Source organism: Penicillium brevicompactum, assembly GCF_028827555.1.
Source record: "Penicillium brevicompactum strain IBT 35665 chromosome Unknown utg000006l_segment0_segment0, whole genome shotgun sequence".
NCBI classification, from domain to species: Eukaryota; Fungi; Ascomycota; class Eurotiomycetes; order Eurotiales; family Aspergillaceae; genus Penicillium; species Penicillium brevicompactum.
Window position 1 is genome coordinate 5,567,819 of NW_026623209.1, and position 14,600 is coordinate 5,582,418.

Consider the following 14,600-nt stretch of genomic DNA (forward strand, 5'->3'; position numbering starts at 1 on the left):
TACTGAAGAAAACGATAGCCGCCATCAGGAAAACTGTACCCGCTCGCCGAAGATATAGTAATAGAGGTGCTTTCCTGAATATAACTCGCGTACAATTTCCTCTGAGCACTTCACAGTAATGAAGGCACCGTTGCGCGTCCTAATCACCACGTCATGGTTGGGGAAACAGAAGCGGACCCTACGCACTGGAATATCCGGCTTCCACTGGGTGGACAAACATGCCATACTGGTGGACAACGACATAGTCCCTAGGCCAAGTAGAGCGACAGCATCACCTTCAATGCCAGCCCAAACAAACAGTGCGATTGTAATCACAATCGAAGCAATGGTCAAGATGTTAAGCGGACAAAACGTATAGAGTGGGATATTAGCGCTCGGCGCAGTATTATGCTCTTCGTCCTTTCCCTTATAGGTGACTCGAAAGCATTGGAACTGATATGGATCGAGGGATTCGACTCGGTGAATTGAGCTGGCGAAAAGGTCTAGCTCAGTATACTTAAAACCGGAATGAGCACCGACAACAGTGACATCGTTGGTGCCGGGGAGTCGTAGCATTCGTGGACGATCGGGATCAAGCATTGTTTCAGGAGCTGGCAAGAGACGTGGAAAACTACCCAGCCACGATGCGGTCATTGCCAGGGAATTCTTTCGTATTGCAGACCCTCCGACAACTGCTAGTAAACCAACAATATCGAAGTGCCAGGAGACGGCATCATCGTCGATATTGAGGGGGAACCACGGCATGTTGTCCCTTCTGAAAGACAGCAAGGACCCTGGACCAAAAAATGGCACGAGATAGGAAGGGAAACCAAAAAGATTTGACTGATCAGCCACGGCTGGCTCGTGGGCTCAGCTGAACTGTGGAGCAAACCTTGAAATCAAACATCTTGTCCCAGCCACTTGTTAACGGCGTACGTAGCGTGGCGGTAGTAAATAGCTGGCAAGATAGTAAAAAAAGGTAACTAGAAGGACAGCAGAAAGACAAACAAGTTATAAACACTCTCCAAGTCGATGATAGCCCATCTCTTCCGTTACCAACCTTGGAATCAAAATATTGCATGTTGATCAATTCTGATGTTAATACGGAGTAGAAGGGATATATAACGACAGGAGGCTTGCCAAATAAGCAAATATGCAATCTCTGTAAGCAACTATTATCGTCTGGTTGGCTGCGCCTGGGCGCGGCATTCCAGGGCTGAGGCTTGTACACATGATAAACTGTTACGGCGTAGCTAGCATGTTGTGTTATATGTAGCGGGCGGTCCAGTACGGGAGTGTATAGCGCCCAAGGGTCGGAAACTGTCTTTGATGCCTGATTGAACGATGTTCCGATATATAGTATTTAGATGTCTTTTGGCCTAGTGGTTCGCACACCCGGGCGCTGAGCTTTTAACAGAAATTTATGGTACTTTAACCAAACTGTTACCGATCTGCCTCAGTTGTAATTCAACACATGGCACCAACTGGAGATTGAAGCAGTCTTGTACCAAGTTTGAAACACGTACCCGATATGTATTTATGTATATTTTTTTGGGCTTTGCTCAATAGTTGTAGACATCCATGGATACGCACTGTCGGTCCCAGCAGATTGGTGATTTTCCACGTCCTCTGCGCGGATGTAGTAGTAACTAACTAGTAGTAGCTCTAAACCTTGGAACTCTGCATCACGCAAACCGATACGGAGTACAACCTCGAGCTTGTTGAATACTCAATTAGCCCCAAAAGGTCCTAAGATCCAAGCTTGAAGTGTTCAAGCGATGGATGAATGGCTGGTCATCAAATTGACCATCTCAGCTTTGCTACTTTGTTGAAAACATGGAGTTCCTTGGCACCTTTACTCCGTAGAGCACATAGGATAAACAAAAAGAGAAAAGTGCGTTCCAATCCGGCAAATGATGCATTGAATTTTGCGGTTTATTTACTGGCAAAGGCAAACTAAAAGACAGCCTTGAAAGTGTGTAGGTTAGTACGGAGTAAGCAGACTAAACTCGACTTTTACGATCGCTGTTCGAAAACTGCCTAATGTTCAAGACCAGACTCCGAATCTGTGCACATGGCCTGGAGATCGAGGCTACACTGATCAAGACGAGATTGTTATCAATTAAATAGATCCAGGGCAAACAGATCGTGCCTGAAAGTCCCTTGCTTGAGTATATGACGATTGGATTGTAGCATGGTTGTCCCTCGCTGAATACATATTTCAGATGAAATCCAATGCACAGATCATTATCCACATTGCGCACAAATGCTGGATCATCTGCAAGTCCCAACGTGTTTTGTGATATATCCGAAGCCCGTGCGACTGCGCCTCGTGAGTCAAAGGGGCGGTGAGGCCGAGATTGGAGACAGCTACGAAGTGCTACGGCGGGAGAGTTTGGAGTTAAGTTTGGTCGGTGCTGCCGTAAGATGCAGTGTTAGAAGCTTTTACTGGACTGGCGTACGGAGTACGGAGTATGCAAGAGTATGTTCCAGTAAGCGCCGACAGCGACCGGGCAGATCCAAGATCAAATGCTACACAGTGCACGGAAAACAAAACATGGAGATCAACCTGTAGCTCCCACCTACGGGAATCCGCCACACATTGAAGTGGACACTAGCAGCATCTCATTCGGATGTTATTGAGTCACGGGTAGGCAATGCTACCCAGCCCCTTAGGTCTAACCCCCTCCGCTATTCGTAAATGAAAGTCGAATTGGAGAGGCTTGAGCCGATAAGGCAAGATCTCAAGGTCCCCTGCCAATCAGGAATTCGGTCATATGCAGCTAAGCTGCAGCTAAGGATATGGGTGTCTTGCGACCGTCAAGGTTTTTATTTTTCTCACTGCGTGTCGAAGGATTGGGGAATTCGAAGGAGCCGATCAAAGCGAGATCAGCAGCCACTCCCGATTCGGGGACCCTATAGGGGACCGGGGGAATGTGCCTGGAAAGGCGCCATGCCCTGCACAGCCTGCAGTGAAGAGGACCCGCCATAGGGAAAATTTCAGCTCGAAATAGTTCATACTACCGTAATCCGTACTCGTATGACCGATTCCGGGTTCGATGTCATTTCCACCTACGTCTTACGTACATACGGAGTACTGAGTGGTACTTGTACAAATGAAGGACAATCAACTAGATATGAATACAGCAGATACATGAAAATCGTGAGAATATCTAGAATGTTGTAATCTTATTTCCAAGGGCTAATGACCTCAATGCACGGAATGCAGTGAAGGAGCGTCACTGAATTCCGCCAAACGGAATCGAAAATTGTCGACGACGTCACGTTTCATTTCGTGTACGGTAATTTTGGCCTTAGACTCCACTCGGAGGGGGACTCCAGGGCTCGGGGGGCCACCGTGGGAGGCAAATGGAAGGAAAGGAGAAAGAGATGGGAGGGACGGTATGGTCAGGTATTGTCAGGGGTGGGCAGAGACTAGCGGCTCGCACCAACCAACGTCAAGCGCTAACGAAGTGGCAAGAAGGGCGGACCAATCAGCAAGCGCAGATCCGCCCAAAATGGAGGGAACCAAAGACAAAATGGAGCTTAAACGGCCCACCAAAATACTCCCCTCTTTTGCCCTCGCCTCTTCCCTTCCACACAATCTCATTCTGATCTTTAACTCCATCTTTTCTTGTATTTCTTCTCTACTCGATTCTTTTATTTTTCTATACTTTATACACCATGTCAGCCTACTTCTACAACCAGCAGCACCACGGTGCACACATGCAATCCGCAAACCACGGGCGTTCTCGCCGGGCCCCCAAGATGGCCTCGCAGAATGCCCGTCAGTTTCGAGGTGTCAAGTCTATGCGGGAATTGGCGGAAGCACCGGCAGTGACCGCGTTCAGGGCGAGATTCGAGGCCGGTCGTTCATTTGATTTGGACGACGACCTCGAGTTTTGCCCCGGTCTCCTGACCGAGGACGATGTATGTTGTGATCGGCGAACCTCCGACCCCTTGATCTTTGAAGATCACCCATGAGCCATTTGAGCAGCTTGTTGATAATTCTTCCAGCTGCACTCCATCCATTCCGCCTCCGACCGCTCGTCCCTCTCTAGCGGTTCACCGGACACCTCGCCTCTGCAGCACCAAATCCAACCGGTGCAGCAAGTGACTCCGTCCATTTCTCTGTCTCCCGCTCAAACCAACTCATACGTTCACCCTGGTGTTGCCGGCAACCCTAATCACGTCAACTACCAGCAGCAACAGCAGCAGCCTGCAAACCGGACTCGCAAGGTCATCCCCATCATCAACCCGTCCACGGGAATGACCATGACCAGCCCGCCTTCATCGATCTCCCCCGCGATGATGCAGAATGCTCAGCGCAGATGGTAAAGTCATCTGTCAAAGTCGTAGGCTGGCTCCCTACGCCTCCATCTGTTCTTTGCATGTCCGTCACAACTGTTCTGCATCATCGTGGGTCCCTTAATCGCAGGTCATAATCTTTTCTCTTCATTGCATTCTTGTCTGATACGCCACTTTGCATTCGACACGACACTATTTTTGGAAAACCTATTGTTCTACGAACACGGCGACAAAAAAACCTTGAAAATCCGAAAACAAAAAACCGACCTGTACATACCACACCTACCTCTCTCTCACTCTCGCCGATTACGACCACCTTCGCCTATGTTCTAGATCCTTTGCGATACTTCTGGCTTGTTGCGAGCGATGGCGCCTGCGATTCAATACCTTGCATCCTTCTACGATACCTCTTTCGTCTCTCAGGGAGGGACGAATATATTCTTCGGCCTATATGTTTTCATTTATCCCGGTTTGGCCACCGATGATGTACAGAACATGTGAAGTGACATGGCTACTTGATGTCGCATGTCTATGACTTTTGGAGTTGATTTCCTTTCTTTGGAGGTTTTTGCAAACGACTTTGCCAGATACCTGACTCTCATTCCTTTTCATTCTATGATTTCTTTGTTTTGGGCTTTGCTTTTTTTTTTATCGGGGCGGGAATGGATATCATTTTCAAGGATCTAGAGGCGGAAACGATACACGTCTGCATTGCTTGGGCACTGTTGAATATCTTGGGTTGTTTTATTTTTGCTGGTTACCTTCTCCGTCTATTTTTTTACTTCCTCTTGTTACGGATTGTTTTCTCTGTATATCGGATTCGGAGATTGGTGAACAACGTGCCTCCCTGCCACTGGTATGTGGCAGGTTTGGTCTGGTTGCGAGTTCGACCATGGGATGCGGAGTTGTTTCTGTTTGAAATCGATATCCTTGGGGGTCACTTGTGTATGCGAGTTTGACCATTTATGCACTTAAAATGGCTTGGTTCATTATTTACTATCTCACTCTCCATTCTCTTTCTTCATCCGTTGTTTCGTACGAAGTCACAATATCTTGGACTTCCCGAGCGAGAATTCTGTCTCCCAAGGATCTTCGATTTCATGGGTTGCTGCATATCATCATGTCGAATGACGTATGTAGGCTCTATTCTAGATCGTACTAGATCCCGATTGACCACATTACTGCACGTACGAAGTTGATAGTTTGATGTTGAATCAGATACAAGATATGACGGAGTACGGATTACTCCATACCTACCCTACAAGGTTTTGTTCAATATTGGATGATTTTAGCTACGCACAACATCACAACCCGAATTGATGAATTCACCATCATATAGCATGACCACTTGAAGCGCAGGCAACCAAGGTTCGTCGTACCGAAATTTGTGATATTGACTTGAAACAAAGGGTGCCTTGATGCGCTTCCCATGGTCCAAGGCCCGTGGTTCCACAATCACAGCCTTTCCAGCCTTTCCATTCTCGAAGCGTTTGAATAGCTGGGAGATGCAAGGCACAATACGGAGTAGGGAATGGCTGGCTTTTAAAACCCACAGACCGGAAGGGCTGGGGGCTATGAAGGTTCCGAACATCAAAGATCAGACTAATCATATGGTTCGATCTGATCAGCATCTCGCATTGGTCACTTGTAACGGTTTGATCGGCCGAAGATCAAATGTGAGGGGTGAACGTAGGCCAGCCATCACGCTCGGAGTACTCCGTGCAGCCATCGTCAATATCCATTCCTCCGCACCAAACGTTGCCAACGTACTCCGTAGAATGGCATTGTATGTCAAAGTAACCTCAAGCTCACATTCGGCAACAGATCAGAAAGAAAGGTCTTTTCTCCTTCTCCGTTTCAAGGAGTCGGACAACTGATTGGTCACCTACCCGCTCGGCATTGTTTCATGATCCTCCAACTACGCCTAACACCGACTGGTGTAGTCTCACCTGTCAAACCCACGCGCTCAGGGGCCAGCCCCCCCACCCATCTAAGACGCCGCGCAGTCACAGACAAATGAAGAGAAGTCTTGGTCGTCTCTGCATAATCTACTTACGTATACCGTGACTCCGGCCCTCTCCCTTCGCTGGGCTTAGTGACTTATCCACTCGTAGGCCAGTCTGGTCTTGGCCCGATGGCGTCTAATGTGAAGCATGCCCAGCATGGGCCAAGGGCTTTGCACTGCTGCTTCGACTCCGATAGGTTGGTATAAGGGGGAAGTTTGCTTTTTTTTTTTTTTTTCCAGTGGCTACTTTTGTGCGGGTTGGTCCTGCCATATAGATCGACGACCCCATTGTTTACGTTTTCTCTTATATTTGACATTGTTCAGTTCTTCATCTGTTTCTATTTGTCCATTGTCCGTTGTTCATTCTTTCATTCATCCTTTGACAGGATTTCTAGTCAGGACTACAGCCTGCTGGCATTCATTTCTTTGGCATTGTTTAGATCCTGCAAGCTTGCTCTTAAAGTTTGCTTCTAATCTTCACTTACTGTCTTTTTTCTTTTTCCTTTCCTTTTGCTTCGTTTTTCTTGCCATTACATTCTTTGCTATCAATTTTCAGGCTGGCCCTGACCTAATTCGCTCTTTTCTGAAGTTGATATTCCCAATTGGGGGCGCTGGGCAAGATGCAGTCCTTTCTTTTCATTGTTATGCTATTCTCTCTGAGCCTGAGTGCTCTTGCTATTCCAGTGACATCTGAAAAACGCCTTCAAGGCCGGTCCTTCAAGGTGGAACATACAAAACGCAGTACCGATGCCATCCATGGCCCCGCCGCACTGCGCAAGGCGTACCGCAAGTTCGGCATCGATACGACAACCCTTACTGGCATTGATGTCAGTGACTTCAAGCCTTTCGACACCAAGGTATCTACCTCTGGCAAGAACGCCAAGGAGGATGCGGGGGAATCAGACCAGACGGGCTCCGTGTCGGCGACTTCGGTCCAGGGGGACGTTGAATTCGTCTCGCCTGTGAGCATTGGTGGCCAGACGCTTGACATGGATTTTGATACTGGCTCTGCTGACTTGTGAGTACGACTGTGTGGCTGTGTGAATGCAATTCTTCCAAATGTGACGAGCTAACCGCCTTTATAGCTGGGTGCTGAACTCGAGACTTCCAGAGTCTGAACGAAAGAACCGAACAGTCTATGATCCCAGCAAATCCAAGACATTCAAAGACGTCACCGACAGCACTTTCAAGATCTCCTATGGTGATTCATCCTTCGCCTCAGGTGGCGTAGGCAAGGATACCGTCTCAATCGGTGGTGTGGAAGTTGAAGGGCAGATGATCGGTCTCCCAACTAAAGTTTCAGACACCTTCACCGACGACGCCGACTCCAATGGACTCGTCGGCCTTGGCTTTTCTTCGATCAACACCATTGACCCAGGCCCACAGAAGACTTTCTTCGACAATGTTGTCTCCACTCTCGACGAGCCCGTCTTCTCTGTTCGTCTGATTGCTGACGGCGTGGGTCAATATGAATTCGGCACCATCGATCATTCCAAGTACAAAGGCGTTCTGGCCAATGTCAGCGTCGATTCCTCCAATGGATTTTGGCAGTTCGGCTCAGCACAGTACTCCATTGGAGGAGGTGCATTCAACCCGATCAACGATGTGCCCGAGGCCATTGCCGACACCGGTACCTCACTGATGCTGGTGAGCCCTGACGTTGCCGCGGCGTATTACAAGCAGGTTGATGGTGCCATCTATGCAAACAACGCCGGAGGATATATCTATCCTTGCACTGCCAAGCTGCCTAGTCTTGCAGTCGCTGTTGGCACTGCGTACTCGGCCAGCGTTCCTGGATCGCTCGTCAACTTCTCTGAGGTTGGAACCAACACCACAACTGGTGAGACTGGTGAGTACTCTTCCCTTCGTATTGGTGTGACCGTTTACTGACCTTCTTGTAGTATGCTTTGGCGGAATTCAGTCAAATGCAGGCTCAAGCCTGGCGATCTATGGTGATGTGTTCTTGAAGGCCCTCTTCGTGGTCTTCGATCACCGCGGTCCTTCTCTGGGATTCGCGGCACCCGCGTGAAAAATTCCTGATATTTATCAGCTCTGCACCAGGTGTAGCAATGTACAAATCTAGATAGAATCAAAACTTCAGACATCTGTCCAGTAGCCGAATGGTTCATATGCTGGTAGTGGACATTAATAAAAATAATACCGAAACTGATAATTTTGATTTATTCATATTCTCGTGGGTATGCGTTTAGTCCATTTTATTTTCAAACAATCAAAACCCGCTATAATCCATCGCTTACCTGACGGTAGCGTTGGTCAAGCTTTTAACAGTACAGATGCCACCGGAGGCAGCGACTAGCTTTCCAAGGGCAGGCTTGCCCTCCTGGCCGTGAACTGAAGGAACAGCGCTGCTGTCGAAAGCAACCTCGCGATCAGCGGTGGTGGTGAAGCCAGGCTGGAAAGTCTCCCAGACCTTCTTCTTGGGGTTGAGCTGCTTCTCAGGCTGACCTTCGTTCCAGCCCTCGAAGCTGATGCGCTCACCTGCGGGAGCCTCCGCAGGGGGGTTCACCAGCTCAACGGGGCCGGCGTGCGAGTCCTCACCCTCGGCGACACGAGGGGAGGCGGCGAGAACCATAGCACAGGACTTGACGCCACGCATGGTCACGGGCTTCAAGTTGCAGACGGCAACAATCTTGCGGCCTTGCATCTCCTCCAGGGGGACCAGACCATTCAGACCAGAGCAGACAGTGCGCACAGTCTTGCCAGTCTCCTCGTCAAGGGAGGTGTTGTCGGAGCCAGGGGCATCACCACAGTCGATAGTGGAGACGTACAATGAATCGGCGTTGGGGTGGTTGATGGCGCGAAGGATGTGGCCGACGCGCAGATCGATGAGTGAGGGGGCAGGGGGAGCGGCGGGAGCGGGAGCAGCCTTGGGGGCTTTGGGAGCCTTCTCCTTCTTCTCCTTCTTGGTGGTCTTGTGTCCGGCAGCGGCGGCAGCGTCAGCACCAGATTGGTTCTGGGCATTGGCGGCCTTGTCGGCCTTGGCCTGGCCGATGACGAGGGGCTTGCCGTCGGCGTTGGCTTCGGGGTTGGCAGCGTTCGCCTTCTCACGCTTCTTGCGCTCCTTCTCCTCCTTGGGGTCGACGGGCTTGGGCACGAACTTGACGTCGTTAACGTCAATGGCGATCTTTTCCTCCTCGGGGATCTGGAGAGAGAACAGGCGGCCGTTTTGGACGAAGTCGATGTGGCGAACGATGTGGTGGTAACCCTTTTCACCGGTGCGCTCTTCGGGAGTCCACTTCTCAACGACGGGGGCGAGGAGGGCGTAGACGGCAATATCAGCGACCGAGGGCTTTGCGCCGAGGAGGGTTGTGCGGGTGGCCAGATGGATGTTCAGCTGACCGAGGATGCCATCAGTAGCATCCTTCTGACCGTTGGCGAGGGAGCTCTTCAGACCGTCAACGGTGTGCAGCCATTGCTTGATGTCGGCCTCCTCAGTCTCGGCGAAGACAACCTGAGGGAAAACCTTGGCGGAGGCGTGGAGGTAGTCGGGCTCGGTCGCATTGGGAGAGATAACGTTCGGGTACGACCTGTAGAGAAGAGAGAGCAGAGAAGACTCGGGGGCTGCTGCAGTCGCCATGGTGAATGCGCGTGGAGGGGTTGGTGGAAGAAAAGAAAATCGAGGGGCACGGATCTGTGTCAACGATTGGCGCGGGGTTGTCAATTGGGCCCGCAATAGGCACCTGAAGTATTTCACTTTGACGATGACCCCGTAGGATCTGTTGCAACTGCCTCTTATTATTTTGTTTCTAAAGAGTCAAAGCTCTTCTCCTTCAATCTTTCTCCTTTTTCCTGCTGCCGCTGACTCAGCGGCATCTACGACATCTGGAACCTGGCTGCACGCGACAGTTGCTCTGCTCACATGTCGTAGTTACGTGGCTCAAATGACCATTGCTAAGTAAATGACAAGCTTCATTGTCTCTGTCAACAGCTCAACTCTGATTGGTATCAGGGAAACCCTTGTTCTGGCTCGGTTCATCGCCAGAACGCCGTTCGATTGGCTGGGGTATAGACTTCACGGGCCGCCCATGGACAGCCTAAGAGCTGTTGGAAAGATAGGCTGGTATATCCTAAGAAAAAAAACATAACATGATGAAAGCTCTGTCGGACTCCATGAATACAGCGCAGAAGTATGGCAAAGAAACTTTGAACCCAGGAGTATTCAATCATTCAAAGGTCCTGTTGATGAGCTACTTACCAAGGTGTGCCATGGGCTTGGATTTTCGAGCTCGTACTCTTCCATTGACCGAGTCGACTTCACGTATTCTAGCTTTGCTAACTGTTTCTTAATTTGGCTACATTGAGAGAGTATCGGGAGATATCAACTCATCAGCTCGATCATGTCACCCCAAAGCGGCAATGTGTACGAGAGCCAAAGGGCACTGTCCCTTTCTTTGCGGCGTCACAGCTCACTACTGAGACCATGTAATTGAGTGAGCATTAAGCTTGGCATTCTGAGATCAATTGAATCTAATGCCGGATGCCTTGAGTGAATAGCATCAGATAGCCGCAAGCTGTTGTGAAGCTTGATACCAGAACACTGGGTTGTTTCATTCTCAAACTTTGGAGAGCATCATTAAAAGCTAAGCTCTGGAGAGCAGCTTGGCAAGAAACAGTATGAATTGAGACCTAAGGATGCACTAGAAAACATTTAAAAGGAAGTGCCCAGGTGGTTTTCTCCACGGTGATGTGCCTTTGTTCAACGAATTGAAAATAACTAGTGCCGCAGGAACCCCATACCAATCTTTACATACAAGCCCAGACTCTTCTTTCCTTTTCCAGATGAATTGACAACCTATGATTGAGCAATATCTAGGCCGAGGAAAATAATCCTGTTTGATATGTATTGTCGCTGAAATTGTAATGGAGGTATGGATTACAGGTGTATTAGCACAAGCCACGCTTGATAGTAAGTGGATCTAACCCCCGATCACGACATGACAGGGGCTTATTGAGGAATATAGATGATATCTGTATAAAGATGTGATAAAAATTGGATGGTCCAGGTCAATCGATCTCAGAGCCATTTGGATCACCCCTGGCAGCCTTGCTACATCATGGCAAACCTAAAGGACTTGAAGTCTTTCAGACAGGTCTCTTGGAATCTGCTATTGGCCATTATAGTCATCAATGCCAGTGTTTTTAGCTTTGGATTTGATCAAAGTGTCTTCTCGACGATCCAGGCAATGGATGGTAAATATAACTTCCAGTTCCTCTGCAACCGTTCTAATTCCACCTTTGACAGCCTATGAAAAGCGATTCGGCACTTACAATCCCTCGACACAAGAATGGAGCTTTACTGCGGAACACTTATCGTTTCTGAACTCGTTTGGTCTTCCTGCAAAATGCCTTGGCGCCGTGACAGGCTTACTGGTGGCGGAGAGGTTTGGAAGAAAACCGTCTTACATCGCGATGCAGTTCATCGTGATTATTGGAATTGCCGTCAGCTATAGTGCCCAAAATTTTGGGCAGGCACTTGGTGGAAGGATCATCGTTCAATGCTTTGTGGGTTGGGACAACTTCCTGGCGCCGATGTTCCTGGCCGAGATCAGCCCTACAGCCCTCCGAGGTGGCATCGTGGTTGTGTATGTTTTGGCACACATTCTCGGCTCCTTGATATGCTCCTTTGTGACTCTCAAAACTTCTTCGTTTGAAGGTGATTCATCCTGGCGGATACCGCTAGCGTCCATGTTCGCATTCCCGTTGTTTGTTTTGGTGTTTTTCTGGTTTGTCCCCGAAAGCCCTCGTTGGCTTGTGCGAAAAGGTCAAAATAAGAGAGCCATAAAACATTTGTGCTGGCTAAAGGGGTCTTCCGTCTCGGAACAGGATGTGGCCACCGAAGTTGGTAACCTTCATGAGAGCATTTGCTCGGATTTGGAAACGAAAGGCCGCTGGGTGGACTTCCTTAAAGGACCAAACAGAGTGAGACATGACGCCAACAAACCTCCACTTGAGAAGCGCAAGAGTTTACTGATATTCCCATGTTTTATAGAGACGACTCGGAATTGCAATAGGAGTGGCAATGTTCAACCAATTGACTGGCCAAAGCTTCATGAGTCAGTACGGAGCCATCTTCATCAAGGGTCTCAAAACGATGGATCCATTCACTTTCAAAGTCATATCTTCTGCCGTCACATGTCTGGGTCCTATTATAACCTTTTCCTTCGTTGACATCGTCGGTCGACGCAAATTTTACCTCACCGCAGGAAGTGCTTGTACTGCCGTTCTTCTGATCTGCGGTGGTCTGGGAATTGGAAATGTCACATCTGGCGACAAAACGGGTATTTTGACGGCATGTGTACTGTTTGGATGGTTCTATATCATGTCCTTTGGGGCTATGTGAGTGTTTTGTTTAATGTTTCCAGGCTCTCCCATGTGCTGACCTATGTCCACAGTGGCGCTGTGACGGCAGCAGAAGTTCCGCACCTGCAGTTGCGTGACAAGTCTTCGATGGTTGTTTACTTGACTCAGTTTGTTTGCGATTTTGTCGTGTCCTACACCCTACCCTACCTCTTGGGGACGGGATATGCCAACCTTCACTCGAAGGTCGGATTTATCTATGGCGGATTCGGTATTATTGGACTTGTCTGGGCCTTCTTTTGTCTCCCGGATATGTCAGGGCGCTCATTAGAGGAGCTAGAGATCATGTGGACTGAGAAAGTTCCCGCACGTCGGTTCCGAAGTATGTCAATACCTCATGCCTCTCTCTGACAACAACCCCAAGGAACGTGCTCTCTAACTGACTGATCTTAGAATGGAAACGTAACGGTGCTGACGACGACTCAACGTCATCTGAGATTCAGAAAGAAATGGTTAAAGTTTGACTCTGGTCGAGGATTGAATGGGTGAAGAGGAACTCTGTATGGTATCACTTAGCCAGCACATGTCTCCTTTGGAAGAATGAATATTTCCGTATCAACTTGGCAATTTTACGCCTAAGAATTTTCAATTTGTACAATGTTAGAATACAGTCAAACCAAATGTCAGCCACTTCTACTCCGCGGAGTACTATTTCGCACATCTTCGTCGCGTCGTCCTGATTAAGTCGATCTATATGTCTAATGTGGGCCCGCTAAACCTAACAAAGTGTCGATTGCTCATCGTCAGAAGTGATGGCGATATGGCACTACGGCAGTCGGCGCCGATAGCCGACTTTTTGATACAATAGGTTTTGTTTGTGTACTCAGTGTAATTACTCAGAAAGTGGGTGACCACCTAGGCATCAGCCTTCCCATAGTTGTCGGGGGAGCATCGTGGTACGATGACGAAATCTGCCAAACTATCGCTTCAAATCTCGGAAAGTACACAATCTTGGTCCCTAGGAGCATTTTAATTCTGGCGTTTGAAAGCCCACAGGGATCTGTCGGTATTTTGATGAGATTAACGACTAAAAGTGTATCGACTGAACTTCCTGTAATTGTTTTCATTGATCAGGAACACCAATCCAAGATAACACTTTAGCTTTTCGGGGAGTTTTGGCTTCAAGACATAGGAGCCTGTCATGTTTAGATATTTCCATGGCCAAGTCGCTACCTATGACCTATGGTAAATCTGCAACCTGGACAGCCAAACAGAGTCCATTCATGGATTCCAAGGTTTGTTCTCGCCAATATACCTCGCAGATACCTAGGTATGGGAAAACCTGAACAAAATACGATATTGCAGTCACGGTATATCTTTCCATTTTTTAAATTGTAAATTGCTCCAAAAGTGAACAACCTTTGCGCCATGCGTGGCCACCCTCAGAAAGGTAAATTAGGAACCAGCCTCCTTGGAGGGTTTATTGTGTAACAACTCCAACGAACTTAGGACTATACATTAATTCAGATCTTCCGTTATCGATCGGATGATATCGGCCACTTGACCTGACCTATGGAAGATGGAGGAGGCTTTCTTGCCCTCAATGTCATTGATTTAAAGCACTTCCAAGGTTGGTGTAACACCGTCTGATTTGGGCTGCGGTCTGTGGTACCTTTTAATTGTTTCAGCCTCCGAACCTGCATATTATAAAGATGGGATTTTTGAAGTTTGCCATATGATCTGTGACAGCCTTGGAACTTGAAGGTTTTCGTGATCATCCAGTGGACTTAGTCCATAAAACCTGGGCGGATGGAAGGTAATAGGTATGCGTGCGGATGACCATGTGCCAGTAAACACCCCCCTGATTCTTGTAGAGACCAGGGTCCCATCGTCTTCCATAATCACAGATCCTGCATTAGAAACCCCGGATTTGCAAATTGATCGAGGGCCCCGCACATGGCGCCGGGGGCCAAATTAGCCATGCGATCAC

General features: G+C 48.6%; 5 protein-coding genes across 5 annotated transcripts; 3 read left to right on the forward strand and 2 right to left on the reverse strand.

The window, feature by feature from the left end:
* Window positions 1-24: 24 nt before the first annotated feature.
* N7506_010330 (uncharacterized protein) lies at window positions 25-744 on the reverse strand (the record flags this gene model as incomplete). Its single annotated transcript, XM_056959623.1, has 1 exon — window positions 25-744. The coding sequence occupies one exon, from the start codon at window positions 742-744 to the stop codon at window positions 25-27; it is 720 nt and encodes a 239-aa protein (XP_056809013.1).
* A 2,919-nt stretch (window positions 745-3,663) lies between these two features.
* Window positions 3,664-4,317, forward strand: N7506_010331 (DUF4452 domain-containing protein; the record flags this gene model as incomplete). The annotated part of the gene is made up of 2 exons (XM_056959624.1): window positions 3,664-3,909; window positions 3,997-4,317. 2 exons carry the CDS (start codon window positions 3,664-3,666, stop codon window positions 4,315-4,317), a joined length of 567 nt encoding a protein of 188 aa, XP_056809014.1.
* Window positions 4,318-6,912: 2,595 nt separating this feature from the next.
* Window positions 6,913-8,321, forward strand: N7506_010332 (pepsin-like aspartic protease; the record flags this gene model as incomplete). Its single annotated transcript, XM_056959625.1, has 3 exons — window positions 6,913-7,310; window positions 7,378-8,141; window positions 8,194-8,321. 3 exons carry the CDS (start codon window positions 6,913-6,915, stop codon window positions 8,319-8,321), a joined length of 1,290 nt encoding a protein of 429 aa, XP_056809015.1.
* A 225-nt stretch (window positions 8,322-8,546) lies between these two features.
* N7506_010333 (putative cofactor for methionyl- and glutamyl-tRNA synthetases) lies at window positions 8,547-9,890 on the reverse strand (the record flags this gene model as incomplete). The annotated part of the gene is made up of 1 exon (XM_056959626.1): window positions 8,547-9,890. One exon carries the CDS (start codon window positions 9,888-9,890, stop codon window positions 8,547-8,549), a length of 1,344 nt encoding a protein of 447 aa, XP_056809016.1.
* Window positions 9,891-11,367: 1,477 nt separating this feature from the next.
* Window positions 11,368-13,134, forward strand: N7506_010334 (uncharacterized protein; the record flags this gene model as incomplete). The annotated part of the gene is made up of 5 exons (XM_056959627.1): window positions 11,368-11,503; window positions 11,556-12,232; window positions 12,303-12,649; window positions 12,706-12,992; window positions 13,064-13,134. 5 exons carry the CDS (start codon window positions 11,368-11,370, stop codon window positions 13,132-13,134), a joined length of 1,518 nt encoding a protein of 505 aa, XP_056809017.1.
* Window positions 13,135-14,600: the final 1,466 nt, after the last annotated feature.